Raw genomic sequence first — 22,697 nt, forward strand, 5'->3', positions numbered from 1 at the left:
ATTGAAGATTTGGATGGTGAAGTCGCTAGTGCTCTGGACTCCCAAACAGTGACCATGGCTATGACGCCACTGCCAAAGATGACTGAAGGAGCTACTCATCCCACTGTGACCCCTAAATGGTTAACAACCTCAGTGAACAAGAAAAGGAGCTTTCTTCCTATGACCATTCCGATTTAGGAAATGGTTGCTAAGTACACAGAGAAGAATCCAAAGCCGAAAAGGTTCAAGACCACCGCTCACCTAAACAATGATGAAGAAACTGGAAAATGGATGGCCAAAATTGCCTCATACAAACCGAAAGATGAAAACACAGAGGCTGGTCCTGATGATTTTGAGATCACAAAAGAAGAGTTGGGAAAAATGAGCAGAGATACAGACAACCATTTTTTCCAAGTGTCAGCAAAGAAAATGCTTACTAGGTCAGAGAAGGATGGACGAGAGAAAAGAGAACTAAAATGACACATAAGTGTTTTGGCTCAGTTCATCAATAGTATCGGTTGTCTTGGAGCAATTCCAATATCCCATGCCACTGAGAACTTCGACCCAACTTCCCCAGAAAATAAGAAGTTGATGAACCAAGTTCAACGGGCTAAGAGCATTGCTGAAGCAGTTGAGAAGTGGATTGAACAAATAATTAAAGATGGTGAGAAGTACATTGCTGACTCCTGGGGATTATGTGATGAAATACAGAGCCTTATTTCTGAAGTTCAAAACCAGCTTGTGCCGTGGGATAAAGAAGAGCACAAATGGCAGAATATCCTGCCTCTGTTTGCCAAAATAGAAGAATATGGGACTACCAGGTTTTTGACAGAACATTCAATTAAGCTGGTGGCCGATGAATGTCAGCTTTTCATGCTAAAGAAAACTATCATGTGGTGAGTGCTTACCTTCCAGTCGGTAATTATAGATGCAAGGACCTCTGTTTATGAACTCTAGGATCTGCAAAGTAGTATAGTCAAGGATAATAAGGTGGTTAATCCCGATCATGACTAGGACTTAGGAATCTGCGGCTCAAGCACACAGGAAGCAATCAAATCTTTTTGGTTGAACATGGAGAAGATCAGAGCCAAGGGTAGCTTCACGCCGGAGGATATAACCAAGGTGGCTAGGATCGAATCTATGATTTTCATTGGGAATGATCAGCTGCCGAAACACTGAGAGAAGATGGTGCAACATAGGTGGAATAAAGAGGTGGCAAAGACAAAACTCAATGCTATGAAAGTCCCGAGCCAATCCATGGTTCAAGAACTTACAACTGCTCATGACACCCGCAAAGATGGGGAAGATGACAATGATGGAATATGACATAATGCACCAATTTAGGACTAGTTTCCTTTATTTTTAAAACATTTCTCATAGTTATGCAAAGACTTCGGGACATATGTCCCAAAATACTTCTTGTTGGTTTCGTAACTATTTTACCGGGGAGTGGTCGAGTTTTTAGGGAGACCTCCCCCGTTTAGACTATAAATTAAGTAAAACAGATGGTAGAAGGGTCATATTTTAGTAACTAATTTTGTGAGCTTCGACTCAAATTTTTGCTTTAGCATTTTCTGTTTTTAATCAAAGGAAGAATCAGATGGTTGAGATCTGTTATGGAAAAAGATTGGCAGATGTATTTTTGTGTCATTGTTGCATAAGGATATATATATGAAATTTGATCGTATTGTTTTGGGGGAGAAGGAAGATCTGTGTATTTTGAATCCGAATAGAGAACATGTCGTTGCATATGTTCATCTGATCAAGTAACAGTAATTGATCATTTCATTACAGTATTTCATTCTTCCTCTGATGTTCTTTCCTTTGAATGTGTTGTTTACTATAGAAAAATTCATGATTGAGGGTGGATTTATTTTCCTTGAATCTGTTCGTCTTTTGTTAAATTAGGTGGAGAAAGTATATTGAACTTTGTTTTAGTTGCTGTTGTTGCATACATTGAAAAATCAAGGAAAATAACTTACATTGTTTGTGAGACATGTGGAAAATTCCAGCCTTTCATCCAAGAATGAAATAGGCGGCCTTACACGCTTTCAGGTTAAAAGCTTTCATTCAGATATAAATAAATAAAAAACACATTTTATGAAAAACCAAGATAGGGAGTTGTACCTATGCAAAAATTCAGAGAGAAGTGATTTGAACAACACTTACCCAACTGTTCAGTGAATCATTTGTTCTTAGAATAAGGTAACAAAGTTTAAAATTAATCATTTAAAAACAAAGAGCAAATTTGTTCACTAACAACTTTCTTGATTTCAAGTGACTTGAGGGATGACTTGATCTTCATCATATATTACACATGTCCCAAGACTAGTGGCATCATAGTTTCCAAATGGATCACTCTTCATGAATTCATTTATAAGAGCTTATTCTAAGATTCTCTCTAGTCTCTTTTTCTTCTTTAAGAATCTCCACATAATACATCTCTTTTTAAAATATATGTGTATGTGGCCTCAAAATTCACCATATTATCATCCATATGTGCTCTAGTTGTAGTGGTTTGGATAATACTTTCATTTTAGAGTTCATTTTAGAGTCGTAATTAGTCCCTAAGATCAAATGAGACCAATTAAGGGATGAATACCCCCTAATTTCGATAGTGAAATCTCTGGACAGATTGTAACAAGCTAAGACTTCTTAAATGGGAAAATAAGTAATCTACCATTCTTTATATTAATAATTGACAAACATAGAACTAAATTTATTTTTGAAACATAAGTAAATGAAATTTATCTTTTCTATAAGAAAGTAATAACGTCAATTAACTAAGAATGATTCATATGCATATTTACAAATCAAAGAACTTGCTCTAACATATTAAATCATTAAATAAATACAAATATTATTTTAGAGTTTACAACATTCACATTTCATTCTAAATCTTTAAGAACCATGGTAACTAACTAGAGGGAAAGTATCACCAGGGCGATTAACCACCCAACCATAAACCTAGTGGTCCCCTGCACAACTTTCTACTTGAAGTAGCCCTTCCCTTCATGAGGGTGTAAATAGATGATAGGTCTACTTTCATATGAGCCCGACGTTTTGACCCTACACAACTCTAGGCAATCACACACCATAGGTACCTCTTAACTAGTATGACCTCTGACTAGGTAGTGCAATATGGACCATGTGAATTGACATATGCTTGCGTAACACAATGCCACCTTGGCCAAAGGTTTTTCATAGTTGCAAGCACGATCTAACTTGCAATCAATTTTCACAACCCTACTCAGCTAGAATATTAATCTAGGGTTTTGTCATCTTGACAAACTAGGTTGTCTTATATGCTAACTACATTCTAACAAGGGTATAGGGACACAGTTGTCTTTGTGTTTAATAGATAATCTCTAGACCAATATGGGTACAATCTATAACTGTGTTATGTAACAAAAACTTCTCCCATACATATTATGTTTTCTTCATTCTTACTAAAATTGGCAGTTTCATGTCTTGTAGACGCCATTCATGTATACATGTGCTTGCCACCTAACATTCACCTATATACATGCATGTGCCTACACCACAAGAATTTATATTGTATTTCACTTCTAGTATTTGAATTTATTCAATATTTGGAAATCTAAAACCAAAGGAAATACTCTGCTTTACTAAGCTTTTGTAGTAAAAGCATACTATTAGTGGTCTTCGACCTCACATAACTAATGCATGAGTAAGGTAAACAAATTAGGGTTGTTTCATTTCAATTATTGAATGTAATAAATTCAATAGTGGTGCAGAGGTAATTAGAATGGTTTCACATCAAATAGAAGGAATTACAAGGTTACAAGGCCTTTGGGCTTCCAAAGCTTTTCAAAAACTACTTTACCCGGGTACTTCCCAAGCATGCCAAATGAAATTTTGAGGGAAGAAAAGGGTTAATACTCACATTCCATGACTACAATTCTCTTATCATTTTATAAGAACTTAGGGGACCCCAAAAAAAACATTCCAACCTTTGACAATGATTGATTTTCACTCTTAAAGTCACTTCTTTCTTTCAATGCCAACTAGGCCTACTACCCTGCTTGGACACAAAATGGACTTTAAACTGCAAACCCTTGGTCTAAGATACAATAGGAGACCTTCATCATAAATATAATGTGGATTATTATGACATACACGACTCATATTTGAGGTTTCTTCAGACATTTAGGGTCTATTCTATGTCTGTCCTAGTTTTAGGCCTCAATTAGGCCACTTTTACAAAGGAGGTGTCTCAAAAACAACACAAAAATGCATAAATCCACTTCCAATAGCAGGGATATATCATAAATAGAGAGATTTTATAGGTTTTGGCAACCCTTTTCTTCATTTGGACTCCATACACCACACTTTTCACCACCTATACTTCTTAGGCCTAACATATGGGGATGTTAGGCATTCATTGCACCAAACATGCCTCAAATCTCTGTCCCTGCAAAAATGGAAAGAAACCCATTTGGAGAAACCCTTTATCTACCATTCTCCAATATTTTGCCTTCTGATCTCAAAGGAATGGTGATTTATTTACATTTCTCAGTCCAAACCCTTGAAACTAGGTTTTCAGGACACTTTTTAGGAAAACACCCACAAAATACTTTGTACTCAATGAAAATGCACAAAAGTGGTATCAAAAGAAAGGTGATTCAGTAATATTTCAAATGGAACTAGTCTCACATCCTGGTTTGACCATACAAGAGAGTTATGAATAGTTTTGCAGCAATGTTGCAAGAAAAAATGCAAAGAACAACTTCAATTTTTATTGATTTCTTCCTCCTTTCAGTGCATACATCAACAACCAACTGAACTCAAGCCAAAATGAGGATATTTAAACTCCTTAGGCCTCATCCCAACAACCCCCAATTGATTTTCAAAAGGGGTGACCGTTGGGAAGCAAAATACATAAACTTGCATTAAAAAGATGTAAAAGTTGACAAGCAAACAATGTCAAAATAGACTATAGAACACTTATTACATCATTTACACTCATGTGGATACATTTGAATGAGTTTACCAACTTTGACCCAATCAGGACTATGTAGGACTACATGACTCAAATGGCATCAAAGGCCTTACAACTAGATATAAAATGATTACAAATGGTTTGAAATGACATCAAATAGTCCATAGGATCTTATTACAACTTGACTCAACACAAAACAAACAACATGATAAAAGCCTTTGTGAGGCATCATTGTAGCCTAGGTGCTCTTGCACCAAATAGCCAAAGAAATGCATATTACATCTAAAAGAATTACCTCTTTTGTCAATGAGTTTCTCATTTGCATCATCAACATGTTTCATAGAACTTGAGCATTGTCCTTCTGTAAACCCTAGAGAAATCTTGTATTTGTGGTCTTCTTGTTTATTCAAGAGATTTGTCAACTTGTCACTTTTGTCACACATGACAAGATATTTTCTTAAAGCCGCAATTTCTGTTTCTAATGCACAACATTCCTTCTCTTTGGTTTTTAACTATTCTTGAGTAACTTCTAGAATTTTTTTGTTTTCCTCAAGTTGAAGTTTTACACCTGAAATTTGTTTTTCTAATTCACTAATTTTGTGAATCAGACTATCAATATCTTTTTGAGTTTGATTTTATGCACTATGGATTTCTTTTTGAGTTTTTTAATTTTACTAAGGGCACATTCTAGTTCACCCTTAAGATCAACCTCAAGTTCATACTGATCTGCAATGTTTTCTTTTTGTTCTTCATTGGGACTGATGATGACCATAAATAGAGTTTCTTCACCTTCTTCAATATATTCTTCTGAACAACTATCTGTTACATCAAAAAAACAAAATTTTCTTATTTTTAAAACCATTTTTCTTTTTATAATTGTATTGTTTTTTCTTTCCTTGTGTTGTGCTATCTTCCTCATCATTGTCAAGGTCTTTATTTGGACATTGAGCAACATAATGCCCAAACTTGCCACAATTAAAACATTTAAAGGGTAGTTTCCCTTATATCTACTTGAAGCTCTCCTTAGTTTTCTTACTAGAATAGATTCATTTTCATCAAATTTTCTAGATTTAGAATTTACATTATTGTCCTTTTTAACAGATTTGAAAGCAGTTTCTTTGCTAGCAATATTATCACTACAAATTCTCATTTCATAGGCAATAAAAATACCATGAAGTTCATCTAAAGTGATTTTATTTATATCTCTTTCTTCTACAACAAAGATTTTAGAATCATATTTAGGTGTCAATGACCTTAACACCTTCTTAACAACAACTTTTTCTTCTAGTTGTTCATCAAGACCATAAATTGAATTGACAATCTCTTAGACTCTTAAAAAATAATCAGCTATCTTTTCTTCCTCTATCATTTTTAGACTTTCAAACCTAGCTTTAAAGGTTTGTAATTTAGCCTCTTTTACTTTTTCATCACCTTCATAAATGCTAGATAGTTTATCCCAAATAGATTTGCATTTTTACAATCCATAATTTTAACAAGTACATCATTTGTTAGACCACAACAAATAGCATTTGCAGCCCTACCATCACATTCATAAACTTTTTTTTAATCTAGTGTAGAGGGTGCTGCAGTAGCAGTGTAAGCATTTTCAACTGCGGACCAAACCTCATAACCTAGAGAGGTTATATGACACTTCATTCTAAATTTCCAAAAGGCATAGCCAATACCATCAAATAATGGTACTCTAGTATTAGAAAGACCACCTTGATTTGCCATGAAAAGTACTCCCCCGGGAATCCCCTAAGTTGGTTAGACTTTTGGCAAGGGTATGGCTTTGATACCACTTGTTGGAGTACATGGAACATTGAGAGGGAGGTGGGGGGTGAATCGGTGTTCTAATATTCAATTTCAAACATATAATTGAATTTCAGTTTTATTCCAAATGTGGCAATAAAAAATGAAGCCTTAAACAGTATCAAATGTTATGAAGCACATAAATGAATTTGTATGGAAACATGAAAATCATAAAGCCTATAAAAAGATCATAACACTATGTTTTCATCTCCCTATAATTGAAGAGTCCGATAGAATTGAAGATGACGAACAAGTTTAGATTTAGGAGCAAAAAGTAGAGGATCAGGGAAACCTAACATCATGGTCCCGAGAGTTTTTCCCATCTTCCGATAGTGGATCCGGTGCATCTCACTGATCTGAAAAAGATCCCACTTGCTTGTCAAAGAGTTACAGGACTAGGGCGACCTACCACCACGGTCCTGCCAATTCTACCCGAATTTCCAACAACAAGCTTTGATCCTCTTCTTCTGCTCAAATTCCTACCTGTGGCTCTATCTGATGTTTGTAGCTCTTTATTATTTTTTATTTGCTTCAATTATCCATTGCTTTACCCTAAACTTTACAATTCAAATCAAATTTCAACTCAAAAAGGGGGAGGCAAACAAACAAGTAAATCTAATAGTATATCAACCCTTTTCCTAATTGAATTGTGGGTAAATTTATTGGATTTATCCCCCTTTTAATGTATTAGTTAACTAGGTAAGATTAGTGGTTTTATTATCTTAATTGGTGAAATGCTAATTTCACTTCACCAAAACAAATGTTGTCAACTGAACAACCTTTGGGATTTTAGAAGACGAATCTTCAATTTGGGGTGCGAAAAGGGGAAGAAAGAAAGTAAAATGCATGAAAGTAACTAGTCTATGGCAATTTTCTAGAACATTGTATTGATTTGTCCATCATAAACATGGTATAGCTTCGACTTCACAAACATTTACAAAAATTTCAAAGAGTAGTAACATGATTCAAAGATCTGCATGCAACTGATATAATTGAAACTATAAAAGCTAATTCACAATAGTAGTAACTCCTAATCTCATGACAGAAAACACGAAGCATCAATTTAGTTAATTAAACAAAGATAGATACATTACATAGGCCATTTATGCACAATATCATGTATTTAGTCTTTTCAATTGTTAAAATTGAATGTTGAGGTTTGAGAGATACAAAAAATAGCTATTGCTCCTTTTTTAGATCTTGAGTTACAAACAATGATGAACCCCCTAAACGTTGCCCTCCCCGGGCTTAAATAATAAAATCCCCCCTTCTCATTCTCTAGAAATCAAGGAAACGTAAAAGATGTCACACTTCACACACGAGCATTTCCATCATGACGATAGTTGAAACTGCCTAATTGAGTAATCATATCGGCTCCTCCCCAGGCAATGGTGATGCTATTTGTATGTCCCTCAACTTTTAGTTGAAAACACCAACTAAGTCGATCGCTTGATTAGCCAATGGTGGGATTCTGTGGGTGGTAATCTTTGCTCCTTTAGAAAATGCATGTGCTATTGCATGTTAACCACCCCTTTCATTTTACAAAAGGGCCCACTAAGATTTGGGCCAATGACACAACTTGAAAATTGTGCAAGTCTTTGGACACCCCTTGGGTTGTGTTGACTTGACACATGGAGTGATGTACTCATAATTGCATCAAAAGAAGAACCACACCACAAATTTCTTCAAGTGGCGCGTGGAGCCACCACATGGCATCCCGACACATTGTGTTGAAAACCCACATTTTTGGACTGAAAAGGAGATACACTGGCTCAACAGGTGGCAACCTTCACATGAGCTTAACTTGTAAATGCAAAAGGAAAGATTTGAAAAAAAGGAGAAATCTCCCAAAAGGAGCTTGTGCAAGAGTTGAAAACATAAGCTAAAGCATGAAGATAAAGATTATTTTGAAGGCCAATCACTTGAGCATTGTTTTTATCAATGGCTTGAGACAAAATCTCCTGTAAAATGTTATCTACAATAGACCCGCTCTACAAATCCAAAATCTATGCTTAAAATCAAATCAAATACAATCTTATTTATTATAAATAAAATACTTAAAACAAAATCAAATAAATTATTAAAATAATATAAAATGTAAAATAAAAATTTAAATCTTAAGACATAAAATCATGAAATTTTCATAATTCTTATCGATTTTTAACTCATATTTTTTTTGATTGTGTAATTTTTATTATCAATATTTTAGATCAAATTTCATGATCCATCCCTTAGAATATGACACAATTATGATCCATCATTAGAATATGAAACAATGATGAATTTTGATCCAAAACATTAATAACAAAAATATCTACACAATCAAATCCAAAATAATATTAACCAAAAATAATCTAAAACAATCAATTTATATACTAAAATCATAAATCCAAAATATCTATTAAAAAAACACTTTCACCCTGCAATCCTCTAAAACTACGGATCTTAAATGATATCAAGATTATAACTAGTCATAGGAAGAATCAACATAATCCTCGCTTTAATATTTTAAGCGAACATGCATTGACTGCTAAAAAGGGATGGTTTGAATTCAAAGATCGACCAATTGATGCAAGCAAGACCTGATAAAACATCTTCAATTGACGTGTGCTTAATTAGACCTGAAATGCCTTTTCACTTGGCGACAAGAAGGGAATATTTCCACTATACCGACCTTTTTGTTCAATTATTTTGTATTGGAAAGCTTGGTACAAGGGTTGATAATATTAAATTAAGAGCACTATCTTGGCTTAGCTAGCACCTGGCAACACATCCAATCCAAATTATCCACGTTTCCTAGACCGGCCAAGAATAGATTTTCTGATCTATTGCTCGCGCTATTGCACATTTTCATGACAAGATTCGACCTTGTCCTCACTAATGGCATGAATTATATGGTATGGTTTATTACTTGGACTGTAACAACTAGATCCCTATATTTTGGACAGTAGTGAGACAGGCCATAGTATCTTCTCTTCATAGTGTCCTTTGCCTAAGCTTAACTTCTTTCATTTCATTCGAACCATTCGTTGATTCCAATTGTCTTATCCACTTTGTCATCCCACTATAATTGAACTGCTAGAACCTCTATTCTGAAATCATATTACATTCTTCTTCGGAGAGATTCATTTGGTTCACATTTTGCAGCAGCAAAAATTAACTATCTAATTTTGATCTAAGATGGCTCTAAAAATGACATCGCCAAGTGAACTGGTCAGGTCGTCGATGCTGAATTCGACCTCTGGATTGGCCTCGTCTGATTCCAAGTTCAATGGACAGAAGCTTAGATGTAAGTTTTCGTATTTTGTAGGACAATCAATTTTTTTTGGGGGGGGGCATTTAAACTTTTTTAATTTAGTTTTTGGCACCCAACTGTGAATATGGTTTTTGTTTTTTTCATGGTGGGGTGTGTGACTGTGAATGGAGTGTGTAAAATTGTGAGAATGAAGTTTCGTGGGTTTCGGTCACTTTAGGAAAGGTTGATTGTTTTGGCACTAGTAAGGCATGGCAACCATTAGTGCGAACTCTTACCGAACTGTTGGAAGTGGGTAATTTCATCCTTGGGGAGATTATTAGGGAAAAACTCAAACGTATGTGATAATTGGATAGTTCCCAAGACCTACTAAAAATTATTGATAGTATTAGATTTTGGCAGCACCTCGTTAAAAACATTCTGTAAGATTTGGCTAGTTCTTGCGGGACATCGTAAAACCTTGGGAGTGTATTTTTTGAAAAGTAAGTGTAGGAACCAGGAAGAAAAAGAAAAAGAAAAACAAAGCTCCCTGGATATGGAACAGAGGATGCTAGGATCCTCAACAAGGTCTCGTGGAGATGAACTGACAGCTGGGCAGGGACATGACTACATGAGTCCAACCCGATATGGGTTCTCCTCCCCTGTGCTCCTTTCTGTCATCTGTGTCTTGCTATTAGGGTCCTGTTCAAAACTTGTTTTTGAACTTTGACCACTCTAGTTAGAAGGATACATTCATATAAAGTTGAACACTCACTCCTGGCTTATTTTTCAAACTGAAAAACCAGGCACAAATAGAGGTGATATACATTCACATACCTTAGGAATCTTATCACAACTTTATGATTTCTGGATCTTATTTCCAGAAATTTATACATTCTAGCACAACCCACACGCACATATGAGTGAACATGAAAGCTGCAGCAATTTACAAAAAATGAGGTGCAATAATTCATTTTTAACAAGAAGCAATAGGGTTGTCGTTCCTTGTTAATGGGATAAATTTGAATGCAACGTCCTCTCTGCGTAGCTCCCAAATCTACAATTTGAGAACAATCATAAAAAGGTTCATTATGAGAAAGTTAAAGTGGCTTCTTATGCTCAATGGGTACTAGGAATATTCTGCCTAGCACATACTTGGTTTGCATGGCTACAATATAAATAAAAAGTAAAAGATGTAACAAAACAGAGCAGCTTTGCATAATGATACGAGCTTTCACTTGATGCAAGAAGTACAATTTATTTTCAAGATATCATTCAAAAGGAATGCATTCAAGCTGTTTGCCTGAGAGATTTTTGTTTATAGCCATCACTTTAACTAGCTAACTTATACTCTGCTTGAAGATATTGTCCACCTTATCCACAACTTCAGGGAATGCACTTTTGTCTAATACTATAATCATCGATGAATCTTGATAGGGATGAAATAAATGAAAACTGGGAAAATAGTAGAGGACAGCTAAAATGCTCCGTTGCTTGAAATTGAGCATACCCAACTAGTAAAACGCATTTGTTCATTCTTAACCATAAGAAGAAGTGAGATCCTGCTCCAGGTGATGACAAAATAAATTGTGGTGTACTAAATGTCATGTTTTTTTTTCTAAAAATTAGGTGTTACTAGTTATCAGTTGTTGCTAGTATGAATACAGTAGATTCCATGGTTTCCCAAAGGAACTTAAATGATATTTTTTCTGGTATGAGATTGATCTTTCCTAGCTTAAGAGACAGTGGTTATCTGTTTTTATCAGACCAACAAACTTTTTGTTTGCCTCGTAAGGAAGAACTGGATCAGAAATTCCCATGGCAGTTTGCATTATAATATTTTCTCTTTAAAAACAAAGGCATGTCAGTAGGGTATTTCATTTTGTGCACTTTTCAAGTATAAAGTTTGTATATGAATTGTATTTCACCTGCAAAATTAACCTAGGAATTTGACAATTATATATCATATTCTGCAAAGCAATGAGGGGTTTGCATTTGTATTTTGCAGCTGGACTTAGTTTCAAGAGTAGAACAAATAAAGCCTATGCCAGCTCTGTCCGCTGCTCTATACAAGCTCCTCCTCCTGCCTGGCCTGGAACAGCACTTGTAGATGAAGATAGGAAAGTATGGGATGGTCCAAAGCCTTTCTCAGTCATTGGTTCAACTGGCTCAATTGGAACTCAGGTTTGTATATTCTACATTTAAAAAACACAGTATCATATATATTTCAAAGCTCCAAGTTTTAAGTTCTGTCAATGGTGGTGATTTGTGTCAATTCTGAGCATTATGGATCCAGAGAATAATATTATAACTCAGCTAATGCTATTTTTTGTTGAAAATGAAATCAATTTCCTTAAATCCCCTAAGTAGGTTGCAGATTTTTCTTTCCAAAGTACTCGTTGGCATTTAAATCTCTTTCTGAGAAAAAAAGTCAGAAGTCAGAAACAACTGTAAAGATAAAGTAAAAATCACTGGAAGTCCAGATAACTTTTCTTCTTCATAGTGCTTCTATTGGCAAACCATGAATGGAGTTGAAGCTATGCTTAATTCCTTATCTCTTTAACCATTTTCCTTTGGAACTGCTGCTAGATTAAGAAGTTAGAGCAGCATTATCAATGTGCAATTCAATTACACTTGCTTTTCAGGGAATAACTAGATATCTCTAGTTATGAAATATATTCTTAGCATCTGTTAGTGTAACAAATTCAGTGACATTGATTGTCTTGATATCTCGATTCTTAGAGCATTCCTTATCTGAGATCTCTGGATCAATCAATCTTGGCTGTTACTCAACATTAACATTGTGGGGGACATAAGATAGAAAAATTATTATCCTTCTGACACTGTTACTAAATTGCTATTTTAGTTCAACAAGGTTTCCAAAAACTGTCTTTTCATAATATTAGCTTATTCATTCTATTGCAATGTCTTGTTTTGTTACTTTGTTATACAATATAACATTTCAAACTTGTTTACTTCAGACTTTGGACATAGTAGCTGAACATCCAGATAAGTTCAAGGTTGTTGCACTTGCAGCAGGCTCAAACGTGACACTACTTTCAGATCAGGTAATCACTTTGACTTCATTATGGTTCCAACGTATGAAAAACTTGTGAATCTATTCATGTTTTCAGTACTGTTAATTTCAAATTTGTGGTTGACTGATGCTGGTATCTGTCTAAACAAAAATTCTCATTTCAGGTCAGGACATTCAAACCTAAACTTGTTTCTGTCCGCAATGCATCATTAGCTGCTGAACTGAAAGACGCTTTGTCAGATTTTGAACCCAAGCCAGAAATAGTTTTTGGAGAGGAAGGGATGATAGAGGTATATAATTATATGGTTGAATATATGGTTGATGATAGAGGTTTATATATGCATGGAAACCATGATTATTTTGCTCAATCCCATATGAAGAGGCCAGAAAAATGTGGCTTAAGGAGGAATATCATATAAGGGACCATACTGTTTTCATGTTTAAGCTGGATTCCTTTCCCTCCTGCAGTTATATTTTGAAGCTTATGATAAATAAACCTGCCCTTATTAACAACTATATACCACTGTGAAATGCAGGTTGCCCAACATCCTGAGGCTGTCAGTGTCGTAACAGGAATTGTAGGATGTGCTGGTTTGAAGGTAAAGTCTGGACCCTTTTATATCAAACAAACAATTTTCCTTCTCTGTTTTATTGCTCTAATTTTCACCAGGTCAATATAACCATTGACAGTAAATGTATAAATCTGAATCATTTAGAAGAGCATAGCTTATTAAATGAAAGTATTATGATTGTTTCGTCTTCAGCATGCTTTGGATTTGTAAGTTGTGGACTAGTGGTATCTTTATCTTGCTGGCTTTCATTTATAAGACATAGTAACTATGGCAGCATCAAGAAGTTTTTTTTTTCATTTTTATGATTTACCATTCAAATATAAATGTCATCAGGTGTTCTTGATGCTGGTTGATGGAATCTTTCCATCAAACTTTAAATTTTATTATAATCTTTTAGTGCTTGGTTCTAGTACAAGCAATTCATTTACAATATTTTGATTTTCACAATCTAAAAATTAAAATGCAAATGATTTTGGGTACGCATACATTATGGCTATAGATATTATTCTGTCAATTTTTTCATTTTTTCATGGAATTGGGAACTGTGATTAGGTTAACTGCAGTTTTTTCACTCTTCCAAAATACATAGATTTATTGGCTTACTTTTAACAGTTCTCTTTGAACAGATCAAACTCACATGTCAATTTCATGTTTATATATAGCCAACTGTTGCTGCAATAGAAGCAGGGAAAGACATAGCACTTGCTAATAAGGAGACTTTAATTGCTGGAGGCCCCTTTGTGTTGCCACTTGCACACAAACATAAAGTCAAAATTCTACCTGCAGACTCTGAACATTCTGCCATATTTCAGGTAGTTACCATATTATTTTCTTCTGAATCTGAATGAATTCATGACATCTTGAATATGAACGGCAGACACTGACCAAACAATATTTGGAGTTCTCAGTTTTCATCTTTGAAAAATCATTTTTTTAAATTTTGACCTCACCTTCTTTGATTCAATAGTTGCTCTAATTTAAATGACAATTATAATATTTAACAGTATTGTAGCAATGTGAGATGCACATTTTCCTATGAAATACACCCACCCATATAATTTTGCAGACCTATTTTAAGACCTTAAAGATCATACCTGTATGTGTGCAGTGCATTCAAGGCTTGCCAGCAGGTGCTCTGCGACGTATCATTCTAACAGCTTCTGGAGGATCCTTTAGGTTTGTAAAAATTTACTCAGTTCAGCAAGTTTATGTGTGCTATATGCTTCTTTCAACATGCTCAAGAATAAGTACATAGATTATTCGCCTCATTAATTAAAATATGATTTGTATTTTTGGATCATGCCAAGTTCATTTTTGAAATGTCTAGTGCTATCCAGTTATCTGTCATGACATCATTTTCCCATTTGTGTCAATTCAAGTGATGCAATAAATTAGGAAGGAAACCTTTGTATCTCTATTATTATCTAGAGGAAAATATAGCCTTTTCCACTGTAACTGCATTGATAGAAATAGATATCTGAGGTTCAGGTCTTGTAGTAATTTCAACATTTTATCAATGTTACATTTAAGGTTTTCTCCATTTACAAATTTATATAGTTGATTATCCACGTGGATGGATATATGCTCTGGATGTTTCACTATGCTGTAAATATTAATGCTACCATGTTTGGTGATGCTTGCTACATTATATTTAAAGGGATAACATTCTGCCTTTTAATATGCATGCAATTTAGAATATATGATTTCTTTCAGCATTCCATGGGTATTAGCTTTCTCAAAAGAATAGTTAACATAAAACTTTGAAGAAAATGTTCATTTATGGCCCTTCTGATTTTAATTTTGTAGATGTCATTATTGATGATTATTGTAGCGAAACATCTAATCTCAATGATCTGTAGTCTCAAACCAAATGCTTGGACCTTCAAGTTTTAGTGCTTTTACAATATTACAAGTTTAGATTGTCTGATCTCCTGTGCTCTAAAGGTTTATTACAAAGTTCCCATGTGCTCCCTGTGTCTTGTTCTGTGGTAGACATCAGATGCTCTTTATTTCTAATGTGATGAGGCATGATTTTATTATATTTACAAATGTCAAGAACAATGGCCAACCTTCTATTCTGTTTTTTCCTCTAGTTCCTCTTTGTTGTGTATTGTGCAATCCCTTGGATTCCTGTAGTCCTTTCTGGTTAGTAATCCTGCCAACTTCAGTTTGTATTTCATGCTAGTTTGCAAAGATCTTGGTGGTATTTCATATTCTTTTTCACTTGTAAACAATGGAGAGATTATCTGGTATTTCTAGGTTAGCTTGGCATTTATAGGTGGTTGTATATTGCCTTTTATAGTATTTTGAATTTTCCTTTTTCTCAGCTCTGAAAGCATCCGATTTGCATGTCTTAAAACTATACAGGTTTAGGATTTCACTAATCAAGAAATGCTAGTGGTTTTATATTAAAAGACAGAGATCCGCTATTTTTAATGTTTGGGCTATGAGTAAACTTAATCCATTATATGTGACATTAAGTTACATATTTTGATAAAAAATGTTACCCAAGACATTTCAGAAAGTGATTGTCACAGACTTGGACCTAAGGAAAATAGCTGATGATTAATTGGGTTCTTTTTTCATCAGAGATTTGCCGGTGGAGAAACTGAAGGATGTGAAAGTTGCAGATGCTCTTAAGCATCCTAACTGGAACATGGGGAAAAAGATAACAGTTGACTCTGCTACCCTGTTCAATAAGGTATAGCATAATTGCTTTGTTGTGATCCGTTACTATTGTATTTAGACGTTTTTTCTTTCTTTTTTATTAAGATGTTGCCTTCTGAAATGTGCACTTGTAATATGGAATATCTTATTTTCCCTAGGGTCTCGAGGTTATAGAAGCACACTATCTTTATGGAGCTGACTATGATGATATCAATATTGTAATTCACCCACAGTCAATAATTCATTCGATGATAGAAACACAGGTATGATAACAAATCTGCTCTTGTATAAGACTATATGTTTCATTTCCACTTATGTCATAAGTGTTTGATAGAATTGTACTTAATATCTATTATATCTGCTAGGATTCCTCTGTACTGGCTCAACTGGGATGGCCAGACATGCGATTGCCAATACTGTATACAATGTCGTGGCCTGAGAGAGTTCCATGTTCAGAGATTACTTGGCCTCGACTTGACCTTTGCAAGTATGTGTTTTAATATCAAGCTGGTTTGTTTCTGCACTTATTTTGAATAGTAATGGTTGCTTATTTGAAGCTGTTAGTGTAGCAATCATCATTAGCAATTGAGAATTATAGTCATTGTTGATTGAATCATCTGCTTAAATGGCTGCGATATAAAAATTAGATGCTTAGACTCTGAAATAAGCAAAAGATCATATGGTTTTATGCAGGTTGGGTTCATTAACGTTCAAAGCTCCAGACAATGTGAAGTATCCTTCCATGGATCTTGCTTATTCTGCTGGTCGAGCAGGTGGTACTATGACTGGTGTCCTTAGTGCAGCAAATGAGAAGGCTGTTGAGTTATTTATTAATGAAAGGTGCATTCCCTTCTTCAAGCATTTAAACTAGGATTATAAATCCCATACAATTTTAACAACATTACTAATGCTGTTGAGATTTTCATCTTTGGAGATTGTTACAGTAGTATTCTCAATCTACTTGGCATATGTTCAATGTTTAAGTATAATTTCTAAATGAACCGGTCTTTCTTTTATCTGGATCTAATATCTAGAAGAAATGTAAACTCATCACTCTAATAAATCAGCTTGCATATTTCCTATTGCCTGGCAGACAAGGGCATAAATAGTTGCAAATATTAACTGTAGGGACTACATGACTTGTACTTTTCATGTACATGACAACAGAGCAATTTTTTAAGGAGAAGCGGATTGAAATTGGATATATTTTCTAACATAATTACTTTTGTTTGTCTGCTAGAATTTCATATCTGGATATATTCAAAGTTGTTGAAAAGACATGTGACAAGCACAGAAATGAGCTAGTTCTCCAACCGTCATTGGAAGAGATCATACATTACGACCTGTGGGCTAGAGAGTATGCTGCATCCCTGGGGCAATCAAGTTTGGAGCCTGCTATGATTTGAGAATTTGGCCCAAAAGCCGAAAGGTTCCAAACAGGCTTGTAGGAAAGAAATTTATTTCACTTTCTCCCGGAGAATCACTGGCATAATTGCCTTATGTGAAATTTAGTAGGTTCTTTATCCTGTCATAGTTGATTTATCTTCTCTGGCACAGAATAGAATGAATAGCGCAATTCTGCAAATAAGTTGTAAGTGAATATTTTTGGTATCTTTTGTGCCAAAAGTTATAGAAGTAATTCAAGAATTTTCAGAAACCTTGCATTTGTGGTGTATGTAGTGTCTTGTGCAATTTGTTTTCAATATCATGCCTAACTCTCAGATGGTTAAAGAAATTATTAACATGATATCAGGCATAGCAATGGCAAGCGTTAGTTTACATGTCCATAAAATATCAGGAAGAATAATGGAAGTCTCTAGTTTGTGCCTCTATAAATTATTGAAGATCTGCTGCGTTTGCATGTAAACTGAAAGTTTGTGCAGTGATTGAAATTGTAAATTTTCTTGAGGAGATGGTCATCTCATATAAAAATGGCAGCAACTATGTTTCTTCAGAAACACTACCATTCTGTTATAATAATCTCTCATTGCATAATAGAACTCAAACGCCTCATTTAGATATCCAATCATTAAGTTGAGTATTACCAAAGCATCAACAATGTTTATGCTCCGAGTTCTAAGTTACCAGTCCTGGTATTGGCTTGGGTTCGAGATCGGCCAAAAAATTTTGGGGGGTTGGGTTTGTCCATTCAAAAACATATAAAAATCAGAAAAGTTCAAAATACACCACACATAGCATCTTATATTATGTAAAAAACAAAACCACCATATTAATAGTCAAATATTAATCAAAATCGAATGTCGATATATATTTAAAGTTTAAAAATAATAATGTCAAGTGTCAACAATCAACCATCATTGATCAAAAATCATATGGGTCTTCAAAAATATTATTATCCCCATCCATATTATAGATGATGTAGGTAGTGATAAATTAGAAGAACTACAAACAGTGCCAGACACATTGGCATTGGCATTGGCACTGACACTGACACTGACATGCTCACTAGTTGGCACATAGTCATCAGCAACATCAACTGCAGCAAAGTGGGTAGGGAAGCATCCAAGTCAGTATGCTTTGGGTCAATATACCACTTCCTTGTGTCAATATGCTTTTGTCGATATACCAACATTTTGTAGCTACTTTCTTTGTGTGCAAGGAGCGGCAAGTTTGAATGCACATGCACCAAATCTTCTACTATTTTGAGTGTAGTCGATTGCATTTTACCAAGTGGATGGAGCATGTGCTCCAATTCCTCTTAGATGCAAATGTACTAGCAAACTATTAAGACAAAAAAAGAGAGTTAAGAGACAAATTTTATTTAACTTAAAATCTAGGTTACTAGTACGGCTAGGTTTTCCTCTGTATTCAAGTACGGATTCGACTTGGAATCGGATTCAACTTGGAATCCCTGTGGAATCGAACAGGGTTCCTCTATTTCGTCCTGGAATCGTATCCGCGTTTTTACACCCGTATCCGAACGAATGTGATGCCGACGTGGCGTATTTCTGACTTTTTTTCAACGGATCCGCGTCGTGCGCGAATTTCAAGATTTTTTTTGTTGACTTTCGCGGAAGGAAAAGGTCATAAAACCCTAAAACGTAAAGTGAACGTATTTTCTGATTTGCCTTCGTTTGTCTTCGTATTTTCTAATTTGCCTTCATATTTGTCAACCAAAACGTGACTCGTCTTCGGCAGCTAGTCTGTCTTCGGCGACGCAAGTGACGGGACGCAAGCGACGCGCCACTCACACTGTCTTCGGCTCAAGCAACGTGGGCTCCGCTCAGGCTGTCTTCGGCTCAAGCGACGCAACGCAGCTCCGCTCAGGCGTCTTCGGTAGGCTTCGAGGTATGTAGTTTTAAATTTTTAATTTCTTTCAAAAAAAAATTAAATTTCTATAGTTTGTTTATAAATTTTTTATTTTTTATTAGTTTATAATGTTTATTTATTATTTTAGACTCTATTTTATCAGTTTAATCGATGAAAGGAAATATAATTTTGAATGATTTAAATTTAAATTTATATAAATAATAAATGTTAAATATTTGTAATTTTGAATGATTTAAATTTTATTATTTTAATTTATATAAATAATAAATGTGAAATATTTAAATTTCATTTAATGTGAAAATAAAATTATTCATAATGTTTACAGTTTAACTTTTTAAGTAAATGTATAACCATATTAATATATGATAATTATATTTTTACAAATTTTTAAATTACAAAATTGAAAATAGCTGAAATATTCATATTTATAATTTAAAATAAATTATAATAATAATACAAATTAAAATTAAATATCATATTGATATTTAATTTTAATTTGTATTATTATTATTTAAAATATGAATATTTTAATTTATAATTATTGTGTAATTTAGAAATATGTAAATTGTTAAATAACTTAAATACTTAAATATTTAAATTTTAATAATTATTGTTTAACTTGTTGCAGATAGCATTATGGCAACGTCTTCTAGCTCTATTCCTCAACGGACTTTCAAAACCGACCCAAATTCACCTTTATGGAAATATGTCAAATTAATAGACCAAGTAAAAGGTGGTGGAACATTTAATTGGATATGCAACTTTTGTAGTGTGAAAAAAACTAGCTCCTACGACCGTATCAAAGCCCATTTTTGTGCCATTCCCCAACAAGGAATCAAACCATGTCAAGGAAAGGATGGAAATGGGTTGCCACCTCAACAAATTGCAGGATATATTAGAGAGCAAGAGGAAGCAGATGCAAGAGTTGGTAATGCCTCAAACCATCCTTTGTTGAAAGGAAGAGGAAGTAGATCAAAGAGGCCCCCTACTTCTCCATCTCATAGTAATTTTCCTGATATCGTGGTACAAAGCCACCCATTCTTGAGCATAATTGATGAAGAACCTGTTATTGTGAAGAGAAGCAGGGGACCATTAGAGAGAGCATTTAAAAATGATGCTAGAGAGATTGCAGATCAATCCATTGGAAGATGTCTATATGCAAACGGTTTGTCATTTAATGTGGTACGATCACCATATTGGCAGGATATGTTGAGAAAGGTAAATGAGGCTCCACAAGGGTACACAGGGCCAGGTTATGAGAAGGTGCGTAGCACCTTACTAGCAAAGGAGGTAAAAAGCTTAGAAAATGCATTGGCTCCCATTAGAAATTCATGGAAACAAACAGGGTGTCCATCATTTTTGATGGATGGAAGGATATCAAAAATCGATCATTAATTAATGTAATTGCAGTGTGCCCTAAAGGGGCAATGTTTCTGAAAGCTGTGGATTGTGAGGGATAGGTGAAGGATGCATAATTTATTGCTAACATCCTTATACAATGCATTCAAGATGTGGGATCTCAAAATGTTGTCCAAGTAATAACGAACAATGCAAAGAATTGTAGAGCTGCAGATATGTTGATTGAGACACGGTTTGAACACATATATTGGACACCTTGTGCTATCCACTCTCTCAACCTCATGCTACAAAAGATGGGCTGGAAAATAGATTGGATCAAACAGATTTATGATGAGGCTGAAGAGATCCAAATGTTCATCGCAAACCATAGCATGTCACAAGCCATTTTCAGATCATTTTCACAGTTGGAGTTGCTAAAGGTAATTGAAACACTTTAATTTCTAAAATCTACATTTCACTTTAGTAATCTTTAATTTATTTTTAAATCTGATCATGTCTTCTTTGTATTCTAATTTTTATTTTTTATTTTTGAATAGGTTGCTGAGACTCGATTTGCATCCAACACAATCGTCTTGAGGCGACTTGTGAAGGTGTAGGAGCCACTTGCTAGCATGGTAATTAGTCAAAGTTGGTCCCTATGGAGGCAATCCAATACTAAAAGGGCAAGAAATGTAAAACACATGATCCTAGATGACACTTGGTGGGATCGAATGGAATATCTTTTGAGTTTCATTGAGCCCATCATGAGTATGATCCGTTATATTGACACGGATCAACCATGTTTGGGAGAGGTAAATGATGGCATTGACTCGATGATTGAGGAAATGAAAGTCATCATCAATGCAAAAGAGCAAGATCCCGAAGAAAATTTCTTCAAAGAGGTTCAATCTATTTGTGTTGAGCGGTGGAACAAAATGACCACCCCACTACATCTTCTTGCATTTGCATTGACTCCCAAATTTTATAGTGATCAAATGCTTGGTAAGCCATCAAGGGTACCACCATATAGAGATTTAGAAGTTAGTGAAGGGTGTAGGACAACACTTGTTGGACTCTTCCCAACTTTGAAATGGAGGATTTAATGTCAATTGAGTTTGCTGATTTTGTAGCCTCCAGTGGTCAAAGTGTTTCTGCTCTACGTGACAAGTATAAGAAGGATGCTCATGCTTGGTGGTACCTTAATGGCCATACATCACCAAACCTTCAAACTCTTGCAATCAAACTTTTATCGCAAGTGAGTTTCTTAATTTTTATTGCTCTCTAAATTCATATTTTTTACTATCGTCACCCCCTAACTTTGTGTCAATTATTCAATAGGTTGCCAGTTCCTCTTCATCTGAGCGAAATTGGAGCACATACACTAACCACTCAGTGAAACGCAACCGATTGGCAGCAAGTAAGGCGGAAGAGCTAGTTTATGTGCATTCAAACTTGCGCCTTCTTACTCATAAACAAAAAGAGTACAAGGATGGGAGCACAAAGTTTTGGGATGTAGATCCAGAGCGAACTGATTTGGATTTTTCAGCTGCCACACAATCTTTACTTTCTAGGGAGTCCAATAGCCAATTTGCTGCTAGTGCAAGTGGCAGTGACGCTGCATGTGGTTCCACTACTCTACCTACATCATCTGATGTCAATGATGATCTTGATCTTGATCTTCCTAGTGACCCATATGATGCTGATTATTAATTGTGTTATTTTATTGTTGAAACAATGAACAATGAATTGGATATATCTATCATAACTGATTCAAATTTTGACAAATGGAAATTAGATTAGACTTAC

General features: G+C 34.8%; 2 protein-coding genes across 2 annotated transcripts; both read left to right on the forward strand.

Annotated features, from left to right (window-relative positions):
• The first annotated feature begins 9,576 nt into the window (after positions 1-9,576).
• LOC131032459 (1-deoxy-D-xylulose 5-phosphate reductoisomerase, chloroplastic) lies at positions 9,577-17,919 on the forward strand. Its single transcript, XM_057963435.2, has 12 exons — positions 9,577-10,043; positions 11,995-12,170; positions 12,968-13,054; positions 13,188-13,313; positions 13,560-13,622; positions 14,258-14,407; positions 14,704-14,771; positions 16,185-16,296; positions 16,421-16,525; positions 16,628-16,749; positions 16,956-17,102; positions 17,503-17,919. The coding sequence occupies exons 1-12, from the start codon at positions 9,935-9,937 to the stop codon at positions 17,666-17,668; spliced, it is 1,431 nt and encodes a 476-aa protein (XP_057819418.2). The 5' UTR covers positions 9,577-9,934; the 3' UTR covers positions 17,669-17,919.
• A 1,421-nt stretch (positions 17,920-19,340) lies between these two features.
• Positions 19,341-22,696, forward strand: LOC131032460 (uncharacterized). Its single transcript, XM_057963436.1, has 3 exons — positions 19,341-19,571; positions 20,182-22,146; positions 22,230-22,696. The coding sequence occupies exon 2, from the start codon at positions 20,190-20,192 to the stop codon at positions 20,946-20,948; it is 759 nt and encodes a 252-aa protein (XP_057819419.1). The 5' UTR covers positions 19,341-19,571; positions 20,182-20,189; the 3' UTR covers positions 20,949-22,146; positions 22,230-22,696.
• The last annotated feature ends 1 nt before the right edge of the window (position 22,697 follows it).

This window comes from Cryptomeria japonica, chromosome 3 (genome assembly GCF_030272615.1).
Source record: "Cryptomeria japonica chromosome 3, Sugi_1.0, whole genome shotgun sequence".
Taxonomy (NCBI): Eukaryota; Viridiplantae; Streptophyta; class Pinopsida; order Cupressales; family Cupressaceae; genus Cryptomeria; species Cryptomeria japonica.